Below are 21,386 nucleotides of genomic sequence, written 5' to 3' on the forward strand. Positions count from 1 at the left end.
AACAGCAGTGGCCCCAAAACAGATCCTTGCAGCACACCACTGGTAATTGAATTCCAGAATGATCATTGCCCATCAACCACCACATTCTGTCTTCTTTCAGCTAGCCAATTTCTGATCCAAACCACTAAATAACCTTCAATCCTGAAACTCTGTAATTTATGCAATAGCTTTCCATGTAGAACCTTATCAAGCACCTTACAGAAGTCCACATACACCACATCAACTGCTTTACCTTCATCCACCAAGGGATGTGGTAGAAGCAGATACGTTGGCAAAGTTTAGGAGGCATTTGGACAGACACATGAGCAGGCAGGGAATAGAAGGATATAGACCATGTGCAGGCAGAAGTAGTTTAGAATGGCATCATGGTCAGCATAGACATGGTTAGCCGAAGAGCCTGTTCCTGTGCTGTACTATTCTATATTCTCTGCTCTATGAATCCCAGCTGCTGATTCTGTTCCAAAGTGTATTGATTGACTATAAAAACAAATAATGTTTTCTTCAGTCTTGAATGATGACTTTTTGAGCCTTTGCTTCTCTGCATTACCAGCAAAATTTCCTGAATATAGCCCCCATGAATCAACCCCTTGTTTGGTTTCTCTACTCAGTTGGTCTTCTCCTCCTCCTGCAGTTATGCCAGCATCACTCTCTGTCCAGTATCTCAAGGATGATCATTTTTGTACACAGCTCAGCTCTGCCAGGTTATTTGATAGTGGGGCTGGGACATTTTGTTGACAGTGTTCACCCTCATCCTGTACACATACATGGACTTCCTGGTAAAAAGTGCATGTGTTTGTTGCTCGCCCCATAGTGCCTCGGGCAGTGAAGAATCAGTCAGTGTTGTGGGTCGGCAGTCACACCACGTAAGGATCGCTGATTTCCTTCCCTAAAGGACAGGAACGACCCAGATGAATTTTTCCAATAACAAACACTGGTTTACATGGTCAATGCTAGCTTTGTTTACATTTTCCATATTAAAGTGACTCATATTTACATCTGCACTGCAGACTTATCATAGAATGGGATTGAACAAGATGGATACATTCTGAATTCCTGTCACAGGTGGATACGTGCACACATCACATCTTGCTAACTTATTAATTTAGACATCATTCAAGCCCATTTTCTGCATTGATTTAGCACTGCACAGGGAGCATAATTGCCACGGGGCCTGGAGAGATGACGCAATGATGCAGATTTAATTGATTGCTATTACGTCTTAAAGGCAAACCAATATGTAACAAGTCCATTAGCTTAGCTGTCAAACTTCCCCCTTTCACTCAAGTAACACCTAGAAAAAGATCAGGAAGCTTTCCTGGTTGCAAACCCCAGTGTAGCACACAAAGGCTACAAACACATATTATGCAACATGCGGCTCTCTTGCCACTGGGCAATGTAACATCAGTCTTCTTCTGAACCCTCTTCTTCCTGATTTCACTATACATGGAGTTTGGGCAATATCAATCAAAATAGAGCTGGGAAGATGGAAACTCTACCAAACAGAAGTGTTTTTATATGCAGCTGGGGTTGAAGAAGAAACTAGTTGTTTTTGTGAAGTGGTAATATTGCTGAATGAATTATCTGGAGGCCCGACCTAATGATCTGTGGACATGATTTCAAACTGATTTAAACTCCATCAATTTAATAAATCTGGAAGAGAAAAAATGCTGGCCTTGTTAACAGTGATGGTGAAACCTAGCAGTTTTGTTGTAAAAGCCGCATCTGGTTCGCTAATGTCCTCCCCTGGGGAAAGGCGGGCAATGTATTGGGGTAGAATCTGCTACCCTCACCCAGTCTGGCCTGCATGCAACCCCAGGAGCACTGCAATGTACCTTAGTCCTTACTGCCCTATCAAAATGCCTAGCAAGCTGCTCAGTTCCATGAACCCGTATAAGATATCATGGGGTTATTCAGTCCATCTGGACTGCAGCAGTTCATGAAGCCAGTTCACCACTACCTTTTCAAAGGTAATAAGGGATGGGCAGTTGATGCTTCCTTTGCCTAGCAGCAGCCACATCCTGAAAATAAATATGAAAAAGTGTGAAAACCCATGCTGAGCTCATGAAGGATACCCTTAATGAGAGAGACATGTTAAAAATGTCACCAACACATTAAGCAGAGCATAATTCATAAAATTGAAAATTATTTACCCTGTGGTGATTAGGTCATCCTCTTCTCAGAGAATCTGATTCTTAGGGTTATCATCATCTCAGCTCTACTTTCTGATTTATTGTATCTTCCCTTTTTTTCACCATTTATAGTTTTTCTTTAATTAATGGACCTTGGCCCTTAAGTAATGGAGTCCACTAGGGCTTTGTGAAGCAAATACCTTATCACATGGAACAGAAGATATTCTGAGGATAAGGCTTATTATTTGGGGTTGTCATAGAGATGTACAGCCTGGAAACAGGCCCTTTGGTCCAACCCGTCCATGCCGACCATATATCCCAACCCAATCTAGTCCCACTTGCCAGGACCTGGCCCCTATCCTTCCAAACCCATCCTATTCATATGCCCATCCAAATACCTTTGAAATGTTGCAATTGTACCAGCCTCCACCACTTGTGGAAATCTAAAATAGAAATGTAAGTGCTCGATATCCCGAATGGGAGAGAAGTAACTGTGGAGGGAGAAATCAAGTCAATGTTTCATGTGACATCAGGTGCAGAAGAAGTTAGAGATAGAATCTGTTCTAAGCAAGATCAAAGTGAGAATGAAAGGGAGTAGTGGAAAGTTCAAAAGGTAATATTTAAAATAAGGTGGAAAATGTGTAAGATTAAATAGCAAATGCAATAATGACAACAGTGGAATCTGAGAGTGCTGAAAAACACAAATTTTGCGAAAGTTTCCAACCGAAGGTTGAGGCGACACAGTGGCTCAGTAGTTAGCACTGCTGCCTCACAGCCCCAAGAATCCCAATTCTCCCCTTGTCCGTGTGGGTTTCTTCTGGGTGCTTCGGTTTCCTTCCACAGAGTAAAGATTAGATTAGATTACTTACAGTGTGGAAACAGGCCCTTCGGCCCAACAAGTCCACACCGCCCCGCCGAAGCGCAACCCACCCATACCCCTAACCTAACACTACGGGCAATTTAGCATAGTCAATTCACCTGACCTGCACATCTTTGGACTGTGGGAGGAAACCGGAGCACCTGGAGGAAACCCACGCAGACACGGGGAGAACTTGCAAACTCCACACAGACAGTCGTCTGAGGCGGGAATTGAACCCGGGTCTCTGGCGCTGTGAGGCAGCAGTGCTAACCACTGTGCCACCGTGCCGCCCACGAAGATGTGCAGGCTAGGGTGGATTAGCCTTGGGGAATATGAGGATACAGGGATAGGGTGTAGGTTTGCTCACTGAGCTGTAGGTTTGATATCCAGATGTTTCATTACCTGGCTAGGTAACATCATCAGTGGCGACCTCCAAGTGAAGCGAAGCTGTTGTCTCCTGCTTTCTATTTATATGTTTGTCCTGGATGGGGTTCCTGGGACCCTAGGACAAACATATAAATAGAAAGCAGGAGACAACAGCTTTGCTTCACTTGGAGGTCGCCACTGATGATGTTACCTAGCCAGGTAATGAAACGTCTGGATATCAAACCTACAGCTCAGTGAGCAAACCTACACCCTAAACCTCAACCTGAGCTACAAACCTTCACAAACCTTGCAAAAATACAGGGATAGGGTGGGGGCTGTGTCTGTGTGAGACACTTTTCGCAGGGTTGGTATCGATTTGATGGGCTTCCTCAATGCAGGAATTCTACAAAAGGTGCCAACACTCTCCTGTCTTACAGTTTGAATGTTACTTTCTCTTTACTTTGTGATTTTTTTTTTACAAATTGACCTGGTGAGCATATGACCAAAAACATCTTTTTCGAACAATAATCACGTTTTGTGTTGCCAAACGATTATTGGAACAACAGAATCATTAACTATAGCTTTAATTTAGGGCAATGATAATGTTCTGAAGTGGTTCAACTTGTTGTATTAGGATATAAAAGATTGTTCCTAGACGGAACTAACCTGTTGTTCATTGCTAAATCCGACAAAGTTAAACAGTAATGTAGACATATTGTGAAGTCAAGCTTGAATCTCACGACAGACTCTTACATAACCCAGATGTAATGTAACTAGTTGTTAAGTACTTCTTAATAAACCCATTCTGTTTATCCAGACCGAGCCTCTCTGCTGCCAAAGTCATTGTCTGGATATCCCTCTCCACTTGGTATCTGAGACTGATATTAATCAGAAGGAACCTGTCCAAAGCATCTTAGATGTTACCAGTAGACACACCCTCAACACTGAACAGAACTCAAGCCTGTTAGATATCTTAGTCCTTACTGCCCTATCAAAATGCCTAGCAAGTTCCATGAACCCGTATAAGATATCATGGGGTTATTCAGTCCATCTGGACTGCAGCAGTTCATGAAGCCAGTTCACCACTACCTTTTCAAAGGTAATAAGGGATGGGCAGTTGATGCTTCCTTTGCCTAGCAGCAGCCACATCCTGAAAATAAATATGAAAAAGTGTGAAAACCCATGCTGAGCTCATGAAGGATACCCTTAATGAGAGAGACATGTTAAAAATGTCACCAACACATTAAGCAGAGCATAATTCATAAAATTGAAAATTATTTACCCTGTGGTGATTAGGTCATCCTCTTCTCAGAGAATCTGATTCTTAGGGTTATCATCATCTCAGCTCTACTTTCTGATTTATTGTATCTTCCCTTTTTTTCACCATTTATAGTTTTTCTTTAATTAATGGACCTTGGCCCTTAAGTAATGGAGTCCACTAGGGCTTTGTGAAGCAAATACCTTATCACATGGAACAGAAGATATTCTGAGGATAAGGCTTATTATTTGGGGTTGTCATAGAGATGTACAGCATGGAAACAGGCCCTTTGGTCCACCCGTCCATAACATTTTCCAGTCTAATAAAAGGTCATTGACCTGAAATATTAACTTTACTACTCTCTCCCTGTTGTGCATCTCTGTTTTCTTTTCTCTTGACCTAAAATTTCTGTTAGCAGTAGGAAATTAATCAGTTACTTTAAAACTATATTACATTTGCTAAGTGATCTGGAGATACAGTAAAATGTAATTTTGTCATCCCCAGAGCATTGAATTCCATTAGATTTCCTCGGAAGAGCTGAATGACTCAGAACATTGCTATCACAAAAAACATGTATTTAAATAGCACTTTTAACATGACAAAATGTCCTAAGATCTTTCACTGGGTAGACATAAAGCTGAACCATAGAAGGTGATATTAGAGGGGGGAATGGCCAAAAGCTTGGTTAAAGTGATAGATTTTAAGTTATGTGTTAAAGAGGATGAAGAATTAGATTAGATTACATTACAGTGTGGAAACAGGCCCTTCGGCCCAACAAGTCCACACCGACTCGCCGAAGCGCAACCCACCCATACATTTACCCCTTACCTAACACTACGGGCAATTTAGCATGGCCAATTCACCTGACCTGCACATCTTTGGACTGTGGGAGGAAACCGGAGCACCCGGAGGAAACCCACGCAGACACAGGGAGAACGTGCAAACTCCACACAGTCAGTCGCCTGGGGCGGGAATTGAACCCGGGTCTCCGGCGCTGTGAGGCAGCAGTGCTGGTTTAGGGAAGCAATTCCAGAGCTTTGGCAACTGAGGATACAGTGATTAAAAGCAGCAATGTTGTCAATTATGACAGATTATGCTAATGATTGAGAATAGACTGACAAGATAGCAATTGGTTTGTCTGGATTTCTCCTGCACATACCTGGGCAATTTTCTACAGTGTCAGGTAGATTTTATGCTGTGCAAAGACAGAGAGAGAGAGAATGAAGACTATGTCACCCTTCAGTTGACTCCCATGCAGTTGGTAGAGAATTGCCTGGGGAATTCTCGGTTTACGTGAGGACGTAGTTGTCACCACTACTGTATGTTTGCCAGTCCTGCACAACATTGGCTGAGACAATGCTTCTTTGCCTGATCAATTCTATATTCCACGAGATGGATCGATAATTCTTTGTTTATTTCAATTTAGTTGGCAGCAGTATTGACTTCAGATAATCACCTGACCAGTTTTTAGTTGGACAGTCTTTGATTAGAAAGCAAAGATAGAAACACTGACATTTCTGTAACATCCTCACGTTCCCTGGATGTCCAAAACCACATTACAGCAATCAAGTAATCTTCAACATGTACACGCAATGCATCAGGAACCAGACCCTGATAGCTATATTTTGTGGGACGATCGAACTGATAAACCTGACAACTCAGCAGACCTGGTCCTTTAAGAGGGCTGTCCGTCCTGCATACTTTCATTTTGGGAAGGGGGTGGTTGCAGAGTTCTGGGAGTGTGGTTGGGGAGGAGGTCAGGCGAGTGTGTAATAGATATGGACTTTGATCCTCTGGAAAAAGCAGTTAGCAGAAGGCTTTTTTAGAATTCATTCACGGGATCTGGGCATCACTTGCCCTGCTAGTATTTTTTTACCCATTCCCTAATTACCTAGAGGCAGTTAAGAGTCAGCCACATTACTTCTGGAGTCACATGTAGACCAGACCAGAGAATGACAGAAGGTTTCCTTCCCTGGATGTTGTAAAGTCAGATGGCTTCACTATAATCCACAAAAATCCAATTCACGACAATCAACAGTGGGTCACATAGTTGAGATTACACCAATTTTTTTTTCAATTTCCATTCTAGATATTTATTGGATTCAAATTGTAGAATCTGCCATGGTGGGATTCCAGCCCACATCCTCAGAATATCAGCCTGGGGTTCTGGATTACCACTTGAGTGAAAGTCTTTCTGTTTGTAAATGGTGTCCATGTTGGCCCATCTTAGTGGAAAAGCTAAGTCTAAAATTTTGTTTCTGAGAAAGGTTTTGGATTTACAACAGCATTAAATAAAGGAGTGGATTGCAACTCAGCCACTCCTGAACTATACCATCTCCTAGAAAAGACAAAAATTTAAACAAAATGCTGGATCCATTTCCTAGAAAAGTTCAGGGAATTCCCCTCTCCATCCATAAACCAAACCAGCTCAACAATCATGGCTATTGATGACACATCACAACAACAAGGAACTAGCAACTTCATGAATAGAAACTTCCTATTCTATCCAACCTTCCAAGCACCGTTTCAATTGAATGTGATCACTTCACACTTATCATGTCCATGCAATGTGTTTCAGGCTATACAGTATCTGTGAATTAACAAATATTTCCATACCTAGTGGGTGGCACAGTGGTTAGCACTGCTGCCTCACAGCGCCGGAGACCCGGGTTCAATTCCCGCCTCAGGCGACTGACTGTGTGGAGTTTGCACGTTCTCCCTGTGTCTGCGTGGGTTTCCTCCGGGTGCTCCGGTTTCCTCCCACAGTCCAAAGATATGCAGGTCAGGTGAATTGGCCATGCTAAATTACCCGTAGTGTTAGGTAAGGGGTAAATGTAGGGGTATGGGTGGGTTGCGCTTCGGCGGGTTGGTGTGGACTTGTTGGGCCGAAGGGCCTTTCCACACTGTAATGTAAATCTAATCTAATGTCATAGCCCAAACCCAATCATCCCTATCCAGTTCCAATAATGTTTAATTAGACCCATCCTAATATATATTATTCTGAAATAAAAACCCTGTGGATTTCCTTGAAAGAATTCTAATTCTTGGAGCCTATACTTGTAAATTGGAGATATGAGTGAGTTTTGTTCTCCTTTGGTACTCAATCTCTGAATCCTGACCAGAATCTTAATATTGTTTGCCATATGCTGGAATCAAAAAGTGGGGAATGAAGTTAATTTTGGGCAGTGGTGTGAAAGAAATAGTATCAAATCAGCACCTCATTTCACAATAGGAGTGCCAACCTGTCTACTTGGCTATCCTATTAATAACGGAACAGTGATCTATGATGCTGTAATATCACTGACATAAATTGAGGATTGATTAATGGCAGGGAAAGAAGAAGCAGGACTTAATGGATTATTCTCAGTGTGTCAGGCTGTTACCAGTGGGATACTGTAAGAAAGTGTTAGGGCCATAGCCATTCACAGTCTGTAGAAAGAACTGATGATGCCATGGCTTTAAGAGGTGTGTTTTGTGCTGGTTTCTTTCAGAGAGCAGTCAGTGAGAAGATAAACAACCTGTAAAACCTTGGATTTTTTTTTGAAAGCTGTAATAATAGAAGCAGCCTGAACGGGTGTGGTCAAGCTCCCACCCATAGAATCAGGAATTTTAGGTTTAGCTTTCAGCACTTGCCATTGCTATTAAATTAGATTGCTTACAGTGTGGAAACAGGCCCTTCGGCCCAACAAGTCCACACCGAACTGTCAAAGCGCACCCCACCCATACCAATTCCCCTATATTTACCCCTTCTTCTAACACTACGGGCAAATTAGCATGGCCAATTCACCTAACCTGCACATTTTTGGACTGTGGGAGGAAACCGGAGCACCCGGAGGAAACCCACGTAGACACGGGGAGAATGTGCAAACTCATTATTTCCCTCTTTCAATTGCACCCATAAGCTGAGGGATTTCTGCCTACTGTGGGAGGTACATGTGAAACAATCTGTGTTCTGAATTTTCCAAGGGTGTGTTCATGGGATCTTACTACATTGGAGCAGTTAATTAGTAATAGTTACTGTATCTATTGTTCTGTTAAATTTTCCAGTAGAGTTAAGTTATTCCAAGTTCCTCTTTCCTTTGTTGTACTTTTAACTATAGTGTTTGAATAAATTGTATTATGCTTAACGTCGAGTAGTTTGACCGATTGAATTGCATCTGGAACACAACACCTCAAATTTACCTTTATAATAAGAAAAATTTAAGGTCTAGGCTACCTTCTTAATATATTTTGAGTGGGTCCGGTCCAAAACAATGATCTAGATATAGGAATCAAATCTAATATTTCTAGGTTTGCAGATGGCACAAACTAGTTGAGAATGTAAATTTTGAGGAAGATATTCAAGTAGTTTTAGACAATTAGTGCACTGCAGGTAGGATATAAAATGAACAACTATGAAGTTGTCCACCTTGGTCCAGAGGAATAACAGAATTTTTCTTAAATGGTCAGAGGTTGGGAATTTTCTTGTCCAAAGTGACCTGGGTTGGACATTGGTTAGGCCACTTCTGGAATATTGATACAAATCTGGTCTCCTTCCTGTGGAAAGGATGTTGTGAAACTTGAAAGGGTTCAGAAAAGATTTACAAGGATGTTGCCGGGATTGGAGGATTTGAGAGGGATACTGTAAGAAAGTGTTAGGGAGAGGTTGAATAGACTGGGGCTGTTTTCCCTGGAGTGTTGGAGGCAGAGCGGTGACCTTATAGAGGTTTATAAAGTCATGAGGAGCATGGATAAGATAAATTGACAAAGTATTTTCCCTGGGACGGGGAAGTCCAGAACTAGAGGGCATGGGTTTAAGGTGAGAGGGGAAAAATATAATAGAGATCTAAGAGGCAACATTTTCACTTAGAGGGTGGTACGTGTATGGAATGAGCTACCAGAGGAAGTGCTGGAGGTTGGTAAAAGGCATCTGGATGGGCATATGAATAGGAAGGGTTTGAAGGGATATGGGTCAGGTGCTGGGCCTGGACTGGGTTGGGAGATCTGGTCAGCATGGACAAGTTGGACCAAAGGTTTTGTTTCCATGCTGCACATCTCTATGACTCTATGATTTAGAATTAGAATACCAACAGTGTGGAAATAGGTCCTTCAGCCCAACTAGTCCACATCAACCCTCCAAAGAGTAACCCACCCAGACCCATTCCCCTACCCTATATTTACTCCTGACTAAAGCACCTAGCCTATACATCCCTGAACACCTAACCTGCACATCCTTGGATTATGGGAGGAAACCAGAGCACTCGGAGGAAACCCACACATACAGTGGGAGAATGTGCAAACTGCACACAGACAGTCGCCCGAGGCTGGAATCGAACCTTGGTCCCTGGCACTGTGAGGCAGCAGTGCTAACCACTGAGCCACCATGCCAACCTGATGAGTACCTAAAAGCTAGTGGCAGGATCAACGATCAATAAGGAAGGCAAATACTAGAGTAACTTGGTCTTCATCACAAGTGAATTTGAGTTCAGAAGCAAATAAGTCTTTGCTGCAGTTGGATAGAGCCTTGGTGAGACTGCACCTGGAGTATCATGTACAGATTTTGCGTCCTTATCTAAGGAAGGATATACTTGCCATAAAGGGCCAGAGAGGACTAGCTCAGTTGACTGGGTCCCTAGTTTGCGATGCAGAGTGACACTAAAAGCACAAATTCAATTCCTGACAAGCTGAGGTCACCATATTCTCTAGAGTTTTGAAAAATGAGAGATGATCTCATTGAAACATAGAAAATACTTAGAGGGTATGACAGGCTGCATGCAGATATGATGTTTCCCCTGGCTGTTAAGTCTAGAACCAGGACCTATAATCTCAGAATGAGGCAGATGAGGTAGAATTTGTTCATTCTGAAGATGGTGAATCTTTAGAATTCTCTCCCCCACATCATTGTGGAACTCAAACATTGAGCATGTTCAAGACAGAAATCAATAGATTTATGGATACCAATGACAGCAGAGAATATGGGGAGAGTGTGAGTAAGGGACATTGAGATGAATGATTGGCCTTAATTTAATGGAATGACAGTGCAGGCTTGATGGGGGTGAATGGCCTTTTCCTGTTCCCATATCACTTACCCTGGGAGAAGGAACAAAAAACAAATCAATAAGGGAATTAATATTCTCAGGAAATTCATCTCCTCTCAACTGGCTTACCCGCTATTTGTTATTTCCTCTGTCCAAACTTCCAAAGTCCACGTGTAACAGCAACCTCCAGAGCTGGAATCAATGCTGCGAGTGGTGTCAGCACACTGAGCTCTGAGCGTGGACCCTCCGAGCGGATTCTAGGAGCTTAGAGGGAACATTGTCCTGAACCCCATCATGCACAAACGACCTCCATGATGGAACTCGTCCAGTGGTCTGAGCCACCTGGCCAGCTCCTCTGTCACCCACCTGCCACCCCTACCCCAAATCCACAGCCCAGTTTTCGTGAATGGACCAAACATGACATTCTTTTGATTGTTTATTTGTCACTCAAAATGTTTCCACTTTTGATTTCAGCGGCAGTGATGCTGGTGCCTCAGAGAAACACTGTGGACGGATTTGAAGAGCACTTTGGTGTGAACTACCTTGGACACTTCTTGCTGACCCATCTTCTCCTGGATACCCTGAAGCATTCGGGGAGCCATGACCATAATGCTCGAATTGTCACCCTTTCTTCGGCTACCCATTATATTGGCGAGCTAAACTTCAACGACTTGCAAAGCAGGTATGACTATAATGCATTTGTACTTTCAGCTTCCTGCTGAACGGGTTAATTTGGAATATACTTCCGTGGATAACTGAACAGGTATGCACTTGAAACTTTAAGCTGTCTTCATAGGGAATCATTTTCTCCCAATGTGATGCTTAGTTTTTCATGGCTTAGCAAAAGATTAGAACCAGGAAATCCCTTCTTTACATAAAGCACTAATAGAAATCTTTAATTTTCTTCCCTGAAAAGCTGTTGAGGCAACGGTGGTCAATTGAAAACATGAAAACTGAGATTGGTGGATTTTTGTTAGGCAAGGCTTCTAAAGGGTTACAGAAACAAGTAGATGCAATTAAGGAATAGATTGGCTATGCTCTAATGCAATGGCAGAACAGAGGTTGAATGACTGACTCCCATTCCAATATTCCTAAATGCATTTATGAAGATTTCTTACGGTCACTATTTCCAGTGGGAGGACATCTTCTCAAGTTTGCTTGAAAGAGCAAATGGTAAGAATCATGCAAAGGCATTTACAAAATTGCTGCACGGGATTTCTTAATGTGACTGCGGAGGTTTTCTACCAGCGTGTTGGTTACCTGTAACAGCTCAAACAGAGCAGCTGTAACGCAGACTGGGAGACGTTTGGTGAATACAGATGAGTCAATATTTTACACTTGCTCTCACACAACAACAATGCGGTCTTTGTCACAGAGCTGCGTGCATTCTGTCTTTCATGTCCGAACAGAGAATGACTTGACAGCAAGAATGGGCGACAAAACCGAGTACATGAAAGATAAATGTTACCATCATTTTCACCCAGCCTCTGCGCTACTTACTTCTTCAATAAGGTGTAAGCTGGTCCCACACAGGAGGTGTTTGCTCTCTTAGTGGTTGCTTTGCAAGTGTTACCCCATAGCTCTTAGTGTATTCAAGTCACAGCGCAAATAATCAGAGTGTCATTTGTGAGCTTAAGGGAAATGCAAGTGCTTGTAGAATAACAATTCCGATCTATCTCACCGTGAATATTTATACCACAGTGAAGCAATTGCAACAGAGAAATGAATCTCCACAGCCCTGCAAAATAATAACAAAGGAACTTAAACAAAAAGGAAGATGCTCAATATCTCCAAAGCTGTTGATTAGCCTACTCAGCTTTCCCTTCTCATTTTAATCCTCTCACTCTCCAGAAACACATCAAATTACCTAGCACTTTAACTAACCATGGTTTCTTGGTAACACATTATCTAACTGCATTGACTTTTGAGGACAATTATCCCCTCTTTGAACACTGGAATGTAATGCCCTTTCCCATCGGGTGAGCTCAGGGTCAGGAGATTGGATCGAAGTATGCAGGACAATGAGCCCTTCACCTTCCAGCCTCCTCCTGATAAATTCCGAGTGGGAAGGCTTCCATGTGACCTACATGTCCAGAAGCCAGTTAAAGCCTCTGAGGGTCTCATACTGCTGCCACTTGTGGGCTGGCACAGGTCTCACTATCTAGGAAGGCCGTCTGGAAAACCCCACTGGATCTTGGCAGGGACAACCATCACTCGGTTGCCAGGCATCAGTCACATCCCAGCCCTGGCTTCCAACTCCCGCTTCCCTACTTTGCCTGCAACCTCTTCTCCACAGAACATGTCCACCTATCATCAGTTCTCTGTGGGGTCCATCAGTCACCATCCTATTAGACTGCACTGTAGTCTAATGGCTGTGCTGGTCCTGGTGATGACTCTGATGTCACGGCTCAGCAACTCACAGCGGCAAGATTTGAATTTATTGTCACGTGTACTGAGGCACAGTGAAAAGCTTTGTCTTGTGAGCAATACAGGCAGATGACACAGTTAAGTAGCATAGCTAAGTAAATAATAGGTAAAGAGCGGCAAAAACAAAAACACAGGTACAGGCGAATGTTAAGGGTTTGTTGGTCCATTCAGTATTCTAACAACAGTAGGGTAGAAACTGGTTTGAAACCAGTTTTTGAGGTTAAGGCATCTGTACCTCCTCCCCAATGGTAGAGGTTGTAGAAAAACATTACCAGGGTGGGATGGATCTTTGAGAATGCTGGCGGCCTTTCCTTGACAGTGGGCCTGGTAGATGGATTCTATAGATGGGACGTTGGCCTTTGTGATTGTCCAGGCTGAGTTCACCACTCTCTATAACCATCTCCAATTTTGATTGCTACAGTTGCCATACAAGGTAGTGATACATCCAGACAGAATGCTCTTGATGATGCGCCTATAAAAGTCATCAAGGATATTCGCCATCATGTCAAATTTCCTCAGCTGGCTGAGGAAAAAGGAATGTTGTTGGGCCTTTGTAACCAATGCGTCCACATGAAGAGTCCAAGAAAGCTTGTTGTGGATGACCATTCCCAGGAGCTTGACACTCTCCACTCATTCCCCCTCTGTGCTTTTAATATGTAGAGGGCATGAGTAACATCCTGCCAAAAGTCAGTAATGAGTTCCTTGGTTTTTCCAGCTTTGAGAGCTAGGTTGTTCTCCATGCACCGTTCTTCCAGGTCTTCCACTTCCGATCTGTAGTCTGTTTCGTTGCCATCTGAGATTTGACCGACTATGGTGGTGTCATCAGCGAACTTGTAAATGGCATTGGTCTGGTATTTGGCGACGCAGTCATGGGTATACAGTGAGTACATTAGAGGGCTGAGTACGCACCCCTGGAGGGCTCCAGTGTTCAGCGTTAGTGATGATGAAATATTGTCCCCAATCTTCACTGATTGTGGCCTGTGGGTCAGGAAACTGAGGATCCAGTTGCAGAGAGTAGGTATTAGATTTCTACAAAACTGTGGCCTCAGTCAGAATGGAGGTCTGACACCTCCCAGTTAAGCGACTGATTGGAATGAAATTGCCCCAAACTCATCAGGATGAATGACATGGGACTCCCACGTTCTTCACAGTGAGTGAGGCCCCTGTCAACCACATTAAATCCTGGTCCTGATCTCAATATTAAAATTTTCAGCCTCATTTTCAAATCTCTCCATTGCCTCATCCCTCCCAATCTCTACAGTTCTCTCATTCCACAACCCTGGTAAGATGCCTGCTTCTCTCCAAGCTTGGCTCCATAGACAAACCTGAATTTAAATTCTCCACCTTCAAGGGACTGGTCTTTAGCTTACTTCTAGAAATCTCTCCCTAAATGTCTGCATCTCTATTTCTTTCTTCCCCATTAAGACTTTTCTTCTAGTCTATGTCTTTGTCTAACCTTTAAACTTATCTGTCCTGTATCCTGTTGTAGCTCGATGTCAAACCTCCTATGATAATGCTGCTGTGAAGCACTATATTCACTGTACTAAAGACTCTGTATAAATGTCAACTGTTGTTGATGACTGTAATCTTGGGACCCCTATGATATAAGCCTATCAATTTGTCTTTTATTTTATTGGGTGGGTTGCGCTTCGGCGGGGCGGTGTGGACTTGTTGGGCCGAAGGGCCTGTTTCCACACTGTAAGTAATCTAATCTAATCTTATTTGTTTGTGGAATTTGGGTTAGCTGTCTAGGTCAGCATTTACTGCCCATCCCTCATTGCCAGAGGGAGCTTAAGTCGACTATTGCTTTGCGCCTGGAGTCAGGTAGAGCAGACTAAGTAAGCTTGGTAGATTTTGTTCCCACATTAGTGAATCAGCTGGATTTTTACAACAATCAGCAATGGTTACATGGTCGGTAAGAGATGAGTTTTTAATTCCAGATTTTTATTGAATTCAAATTGTACCATCTGTCACGGTAGGATTTGAACTCTCAGGCCATTAGCTTGAGGTTCTGGGTTGCTGGCTGAATGACATTACTACTTTGTCACCATTACACCATCATCACAGTCAATTCCATTCCAAGTTAATGACATCACTTTAAAATCCTGATAATCCGCTCCAAATAAAGTGAACCCAACTTCATGCCAGTTTATCTGAACATACTTATATAATCACCTAGCTTTGGTACATTACTTGCAGTTTCAAATGAAAAGCATCTATTTCATTCTCATAAGCCAGTGCTTTTTCTGACAGTCAGTGGCTGCATCTGAATTCTCTACTTAGACCTCAATAAATGGTAAGGAGCAGGAGACATCTATTAAATTACTTCAGATTATAATTTAAAAGAAGATTGGCAGTTGGCATTCGTGTCTTACAAAGCTGTAAACGTGCTTCACATTCAGTATAAACCCACAGGAACAAAGCTGTTCTGATGTAGGGACTAGTTTGCACCCCTCTTGTGTATTCTGTCCCAGTATTACACGATGTAAGACAGCTGTTGTCATATTTACTGGCAGGAGTTATGCTGTGAGCTTTAAATCAGAACAAGCTTCATGTCCTTAACCCTCTGTGCTCCATTTTCACTTTAGTTCAAGAGCAAAATGCTGGGGATGTGGGTACTTGAGATTTAACCAGAAAGTACTGGAAATACTCAGCAGCTCAGGAAGCATCTGTGGAGAGAGACAGAGTTTTGGATTGTTGACCTTTCCTCGAAACTGGGAAAGGGTTCGAGATGTAGCAGGTTTTAAGCCGCTGAAAGGAAAGGAATGCAACGAATGTATTATCTTCCTCTGGTCTCACTACTACATGTGGTACAGCATAAATTTAATTGTTTTATCAGGTTCCCACCATAACTAATCATATGCTTTCTTTTAATTAGACAGGTCCATCAACCAGATTGCTTTAATGAACACAAAATTATTGATCTATTATAAAATAACCATTACACGAAGATATAAAACCAGTTAACAGTCTCAGTTTGGAACAATAAAATATAAATATTTATCCCTCTGAATAGCCCATGAAGCATACAACATACAACTGAACTTGGTGTAACAGGGATAGTAAATTGATTTATTTCTGCAGAGATTTTTTAAAAACACTCTTGTCCAAATAATCTTAGCTCATGAAAGCGAAAAGAAGATTTGAGAAGTTCAGATAATTGTCAGTCTGTGAACTTCCCAACCCTAGGGAAGAGATCTTAGCTATTCACCTTATTTATGCCACTCATGATTTTATAAACCTCTATAAGGTCACCCCTCAGCCTCCTATGCTCCAGCTAGAAAAGTCCCAGCCTATCCAGCCTCTCCTTACTAGTCCCACTAGTCCCAGTAATACCCTTGTAAATCTTTTCTGCACTCTTTCCAGTTCAATAACATCCTTCCTATATCAGGGCAATCAGAATCATACACTGTACTCCAAACGTGGCCATACCAATGTCTTGCACAAAGTAGCTGATTTAGGACTCCAGGTATCATACTGGGTTGTGAGTCCAGCAGTTGCTTTTATCAGACAAATCTAAAACCAGATTGAAATCTGCCTTAATAGATAATATTCTGTTGTGATTTTGTTTAAACAGTGTGCTGTCACACTGAGAAAACTTCTGTAGTACCCAAGAGTAACTCTGTATTTTTCTCACACCCTTTCTCTAACCCTTAACTAGGTTTAAAGTAACTGTGCCTTTGACTCCTGGACTGAAATCTCTGATTGCTTACTTCTAGAGCTATCATACATTTGAGTTTAAACAAACTTAGCGTCAAGTCCTTTTCAGGGTTTTATCCCAATATATCCAACCTGGGGTTACCATTTATTCCTTATTCTAAGATGATTTCCTCTTCCCCAGAGTACTGCTTTAAATGTGCATCTCCAAGCTAGGACCTTACAGAACTGCCCAAAACAAAGTAAAACTGAAATAAAGTTTTTGATTAGATTCCTTACAGTGTGGAAACAGGCCCTTTGGCCCAACAAGTCCACACTGACCGTCCGAAGAGTAACCCACCCAGACCCATATTCCTCTGAATAATGCACGTAACACTATGGGCAATTTAACTTGGCCAATTCACCTGACCTGCATATCTTTGGACTGTGGGAGGAAACCCACGCAGACATGGGGAGAATATTAAAACTCCACACAGACAGTTTCCAGAGGCTGGAAATTCCATTCAATGATCTCTTTAAAAAAAACTATACAGATATCCACAATCTTTTAAGCTCAAACACAAAAATGATTAAATTTGAAGCATAAAACAAGAATAAAAGGGACAGACTGTGATGGAATTAAGGCAGGAAAGATAAATAACAAGAGAGATGATAATGACAAGTCAAAGAGAACCAGTGGAGAAACAAAAGACAGTCCAGCATCATGACTAATAGCAAATCCATGAGAAAAATATTTGATAGTTATCTAAGGGCAGGTCCTATGCTTATTTCTCCATACTTGCAATGGTTATGACCGAGAACAAAACTCAGTGTTTAAGTCTCGAAGATTGTAAAGTTCGTCATTGAAAGATGTGGTGTTGTTGCTTGGAATTCCACTCAACTTGATTCGAACTGTGAAGGACAATGAGGTCAGGCTGGCACTAGAACAGACAACTAACATGACAGAATGGATTATTTAATTCTGAAACTTAACCTTGTGCCCAGCTTCAAATGTAAAGGGGAAAAGAGTGAAAATAAGCAAAATAATATAAATACTTAAATGCACTAATTTGTTCCAGGGTGAAATTCAGGCTCAATGAAATAATTGGAAATTATCACAATTGGAACAAGGCCAGTTGAAAGTACACCTCATTGTTATGACATTGCACTTCAGAACTTGGAAGTAAGAAGACAGAAGGAGTGAAGGAGTAGTAGAGTAAAATGTTACCTTATTGGAGAAATATAGAAAGTAGAAATATATCCAACGGACAAATCAAATTGTTGTCTGGAGTTGAAAGCCATTAAGAGAAATGATGATAGAGCAGATATTGGAACCGAATCTCTGAAAAGTTTTTTTGCTTTTGTTAAATATTCTTTCAAGAGGCTCTCACTTTAAGGGTGTATATTGGTTGTCTGCAGTGAAATGAATCGGTGCATGTAGAGGGGGCACACTGAGTGACTCTGGGTTAAACATTGCCGTCAAACAAAAGCAAGAAGCAAGCTCCCTTCTATTTACTAATATGGGTCTTATGTAAAGGAAAATCCAAGTCCATGGTCAAGGTCCACAACATGATGCTATCATAATTTGGAACTGATCTCACTTGAGAGGTTCAGCTAACTGGGGCAGAAAATGTGAAAATGGAACAAAGATGCTGTAGTGAGGACTCCTTTACAAATGGAGTAGAGAGAGACAGAGAGAGCATTTTGGCAAGATTGCTGTATTTTAACTGAAGGCACTTGAAATCATGACAGATTACCTAAAATGAAAACTGTATCATTCCTCAGCATTGATTTTTGTAAGTTTGTTACCCCTCAGGGAATTTTTGCACAGTTTCTCTTTCATAAGTATGTATCATAGCCATAAACAGTACTTTCATGGCGGACCATTGTGGTTAGCTTAACAATGGTCTTAGACAGGCAGGAGGCTGGAATAACACAGCAAGCCAGGCAGCATCAGGAGGCTGGGAGAACACAGCAAGGCAGGCAGCATCAGGAGGTGGAGAAGTCGATGTTTTGGGTGTAACCCTTCTCCACCTCCTGATACTGCCTGCCTTGCTGTGTTCTCCCAGCCTCCTGATGCTGCCTGTCTTGCTGTGTTCTCCCAGCCTCCTGATGCTGCCTGTCTTGCTGTGTTCTCCCAGCCTCCTGGTGCTGCCTGGCTTGCTGTGTTCTTCCAGCCTCCTGCCTGTCTATTTTGGATTCCAGCATCTGCAGTCTTTTTGACTCTAACAATTGTCTTAGGCCAGGCATGCTAAACTGAAACTCAGTGTCGAATGTTGATGAACATGGACACCAATTTGCAGAGACTAATAGGACCCAATGGGAATGGAAGAAAGTCAACAATTTAATTATTACTGTCTAACTTGACACAATTAATGCACCTGATGGTCTCTTAACTAACAGCATATGTAGTCATGGTAAGGCTGGCCAAAAAAAATATCGAGAGCAAATGCTGCCTGTCAAATGAAGGACATTCTATTCAGAGGTTGTGGATTTACTTTCTCATTCATGACAATATTGTCAATAGTCCTCTTCAGTTTGGGAATGGAGCCAATGCAATGACATTGAAAGCAAGCTTCATGTTCAAAGACATCTATTGATATATTGGTCTGGATTGTCTTCCATTACAGATCAGAATCAGGTTGTGAGTTGCAGAATTTTGTTCCTTTCCAGCAAAGAAACATTTTCTCTGCTTTCCTGATGCTATACCACTTTTGTGTCACCTTGTTTGTTAGAAAAGCCTTAAGAACAAAATACAGAGGAATTTCTTCTGAGGTGGAGAATGCTACTGTGGGGATCACTGGGAAATTTACTTTACTCTCATACACTGGTTTTACGTGCTGGTGTGTGTTTTAAAATCCACCTCCTTCAACAACATGGGGAAGCCTACAAAATGTGTACAGTACTCTGAAAGATTAAGTGTAAAATATTACAGTTAGACACTCTGTTTAAATACCAATGCGTTTTAATAGGGTAATTCATGATAAGGCTTTCCTGTGAAGGTAACTTAACCATGACATAAACCACCATTGTGTAAGTGCCGGAAAATAGGGTTGGAATACTTGGTGGTGTTGTTGCCTAGCACATACTCAAAAGATTAAAGGAGGTTTTCGTCAGTGAGTAGTATCAAAAATGCAGTGAGGAATGAGAGTTTTGTTCCTTTATTACAGGTTTATTTTTACACCTGGATTTAAAATATTTCTCGTTGTTATTGAATGGCTCATGAGAACTGTACATTATAGGGTCAGAGTGAGTCGCTATGGCAAATACATTGAGCCAGCATGGGATATCTAAAGGATTATGGAAGTGGCATAATGGAGGCTGAATGGGCACTAAGTTTCCTCATGCTTCCTCAGGTTCTTTTGTCTTAAATCTGTTTCCTCTGGTAAGTGATAATTTTAATCAACCTGATCGGAAATGTTATTACATGCCCTTGGGTCAGCTGGGATCTGAACCCATGCCTCATGGCTCAGAGGTATGGACACTACCACTGCACCACAGGAGCCCTCAGATGACATTTGCAGACCTGCTAATAATATTGATCAGCTTTGGCAGATATGATTAAACTCAGGGAAAAGCCTTCTAAACAGCTTACCTCTGCACTAACAGTCATCCCACTCTCCAACTCAGAGCATCAACTGTACTGCGAACCAAATCCTATATGAAAAAAACAACAATCCAGGGAAAAGTCACAAAAGAATCAATTTTGCAGTTCAGAGGAGCAAATATTCTCAAGTCTAATTTTCCTGAATTTACAAAAAAATCTGGGCCATTGTGTTTCTGGGTGCACTGGATTATGTTTCATAAATGACTGTGTACTCTCAAACATCTAGATTTCTATTGGCATTATCAATTAATGATTGATTGATTATGGATTTATTTATTGTATGTGTGTCTTGTTACAAAATATAGCAAGAAGTGTTGAGTAGAAAGTGTGAATATTAAGAACTATCCAGGAAACTTCAGGTCATGGTTCATTCTTTTAAAACTAATGTTTCCATTTTGCAAACATATAATATGGGAGTAGAAGTAGGCCACTCAGCCCTTCAAGCCATGGTTGATCTGTTGTATTTTGAATTCCACATTCCCATCTATTTTAGATAATCTTTCACTCCCTTGCCTAACAAGAAATTAACAGGAAAAGGTAGGGTAGATACAGAGAACCTGTTTACCCTGGTTGGGAATTCTGGAACATGGGGACATAGTCTGAGAATTTGGGCCTGACCATTCAGGAGAGATGTTATGAAGCCTACAAAGGATTGTAGATGTTTGGAATTCTCATCTGCAAATGGCAATGTTAGATCAGTTGTTAATTTTAAATCTGAGGTAGATACATCTTTGTTCAGCAAAAGTATATGGGCCAAAGGCAGGTATTTGGAGTTAGGCCACAGATAGACGATGATCTTGTAGAATAGTGGACTGTGCTCAAGATACTGAATGATTTACTTCTGAACCCATGTTTCTAACAATCAATCCATCTCCATCTGAAATGTATTCAATGATCCTGCCTCCACCAACTGCTGAGGTAAAGAGTTCCAGCATCACACAATCCTGTGAGAGAAAATAAATTGTCCTCATCTCTGTCCTGAAATGATGACCCTAATTTTCAAACAGTGTCCCTCATTCTGGACTGACCCAGAAGAGGAAACATCCAGCTTTGACAAAGGGTCAGTTAGACTCGAAACATCAGCTCT

General features: G+C 41.8%; 1 protein-coding gene across 2 annotated transcripts in view; it reads left to right on the plus strand.

Annotated features, from left to right (window-relative positions):
- dhrsx (dehydrogenase/reductase (SDR family) X-linked) overlaps positions 1-21,386 on the plus strand; it is a 284,000-nt gene that overhangs the window by 213,219 nt on the left and 49,395 nt on the right. For both annotated transcript variants that reach the window (XM_072576905.1, XM_072576904.1), the window contains one exon: positions 11,104-11,311. In XM_072576905.1, the coding sequence (XP_072433006.1) occupies positions 11,104-11,311 (208 nt within the window). The remainder of the gene's footprint in view (positions 1-11,103; positions 11,312-21,386) is intronic.

The sequence above is a fragment of the Chiloscyllium punctatum genome, chromosome 9, assembly GCF_047496795.1.
Source record: "Chiloscyllium punctatum isolate Juve2018m chromosome 9, sChiPun1.3, whole genome shotgun sequence".
Lineage (NCBI taxonomy): Eukaryota > Metazoa > Chordata > Chondrichthyes > Orectolobiformes > Hemiscylliidae > Chiloscyllium > Chiloscyllium punctatum.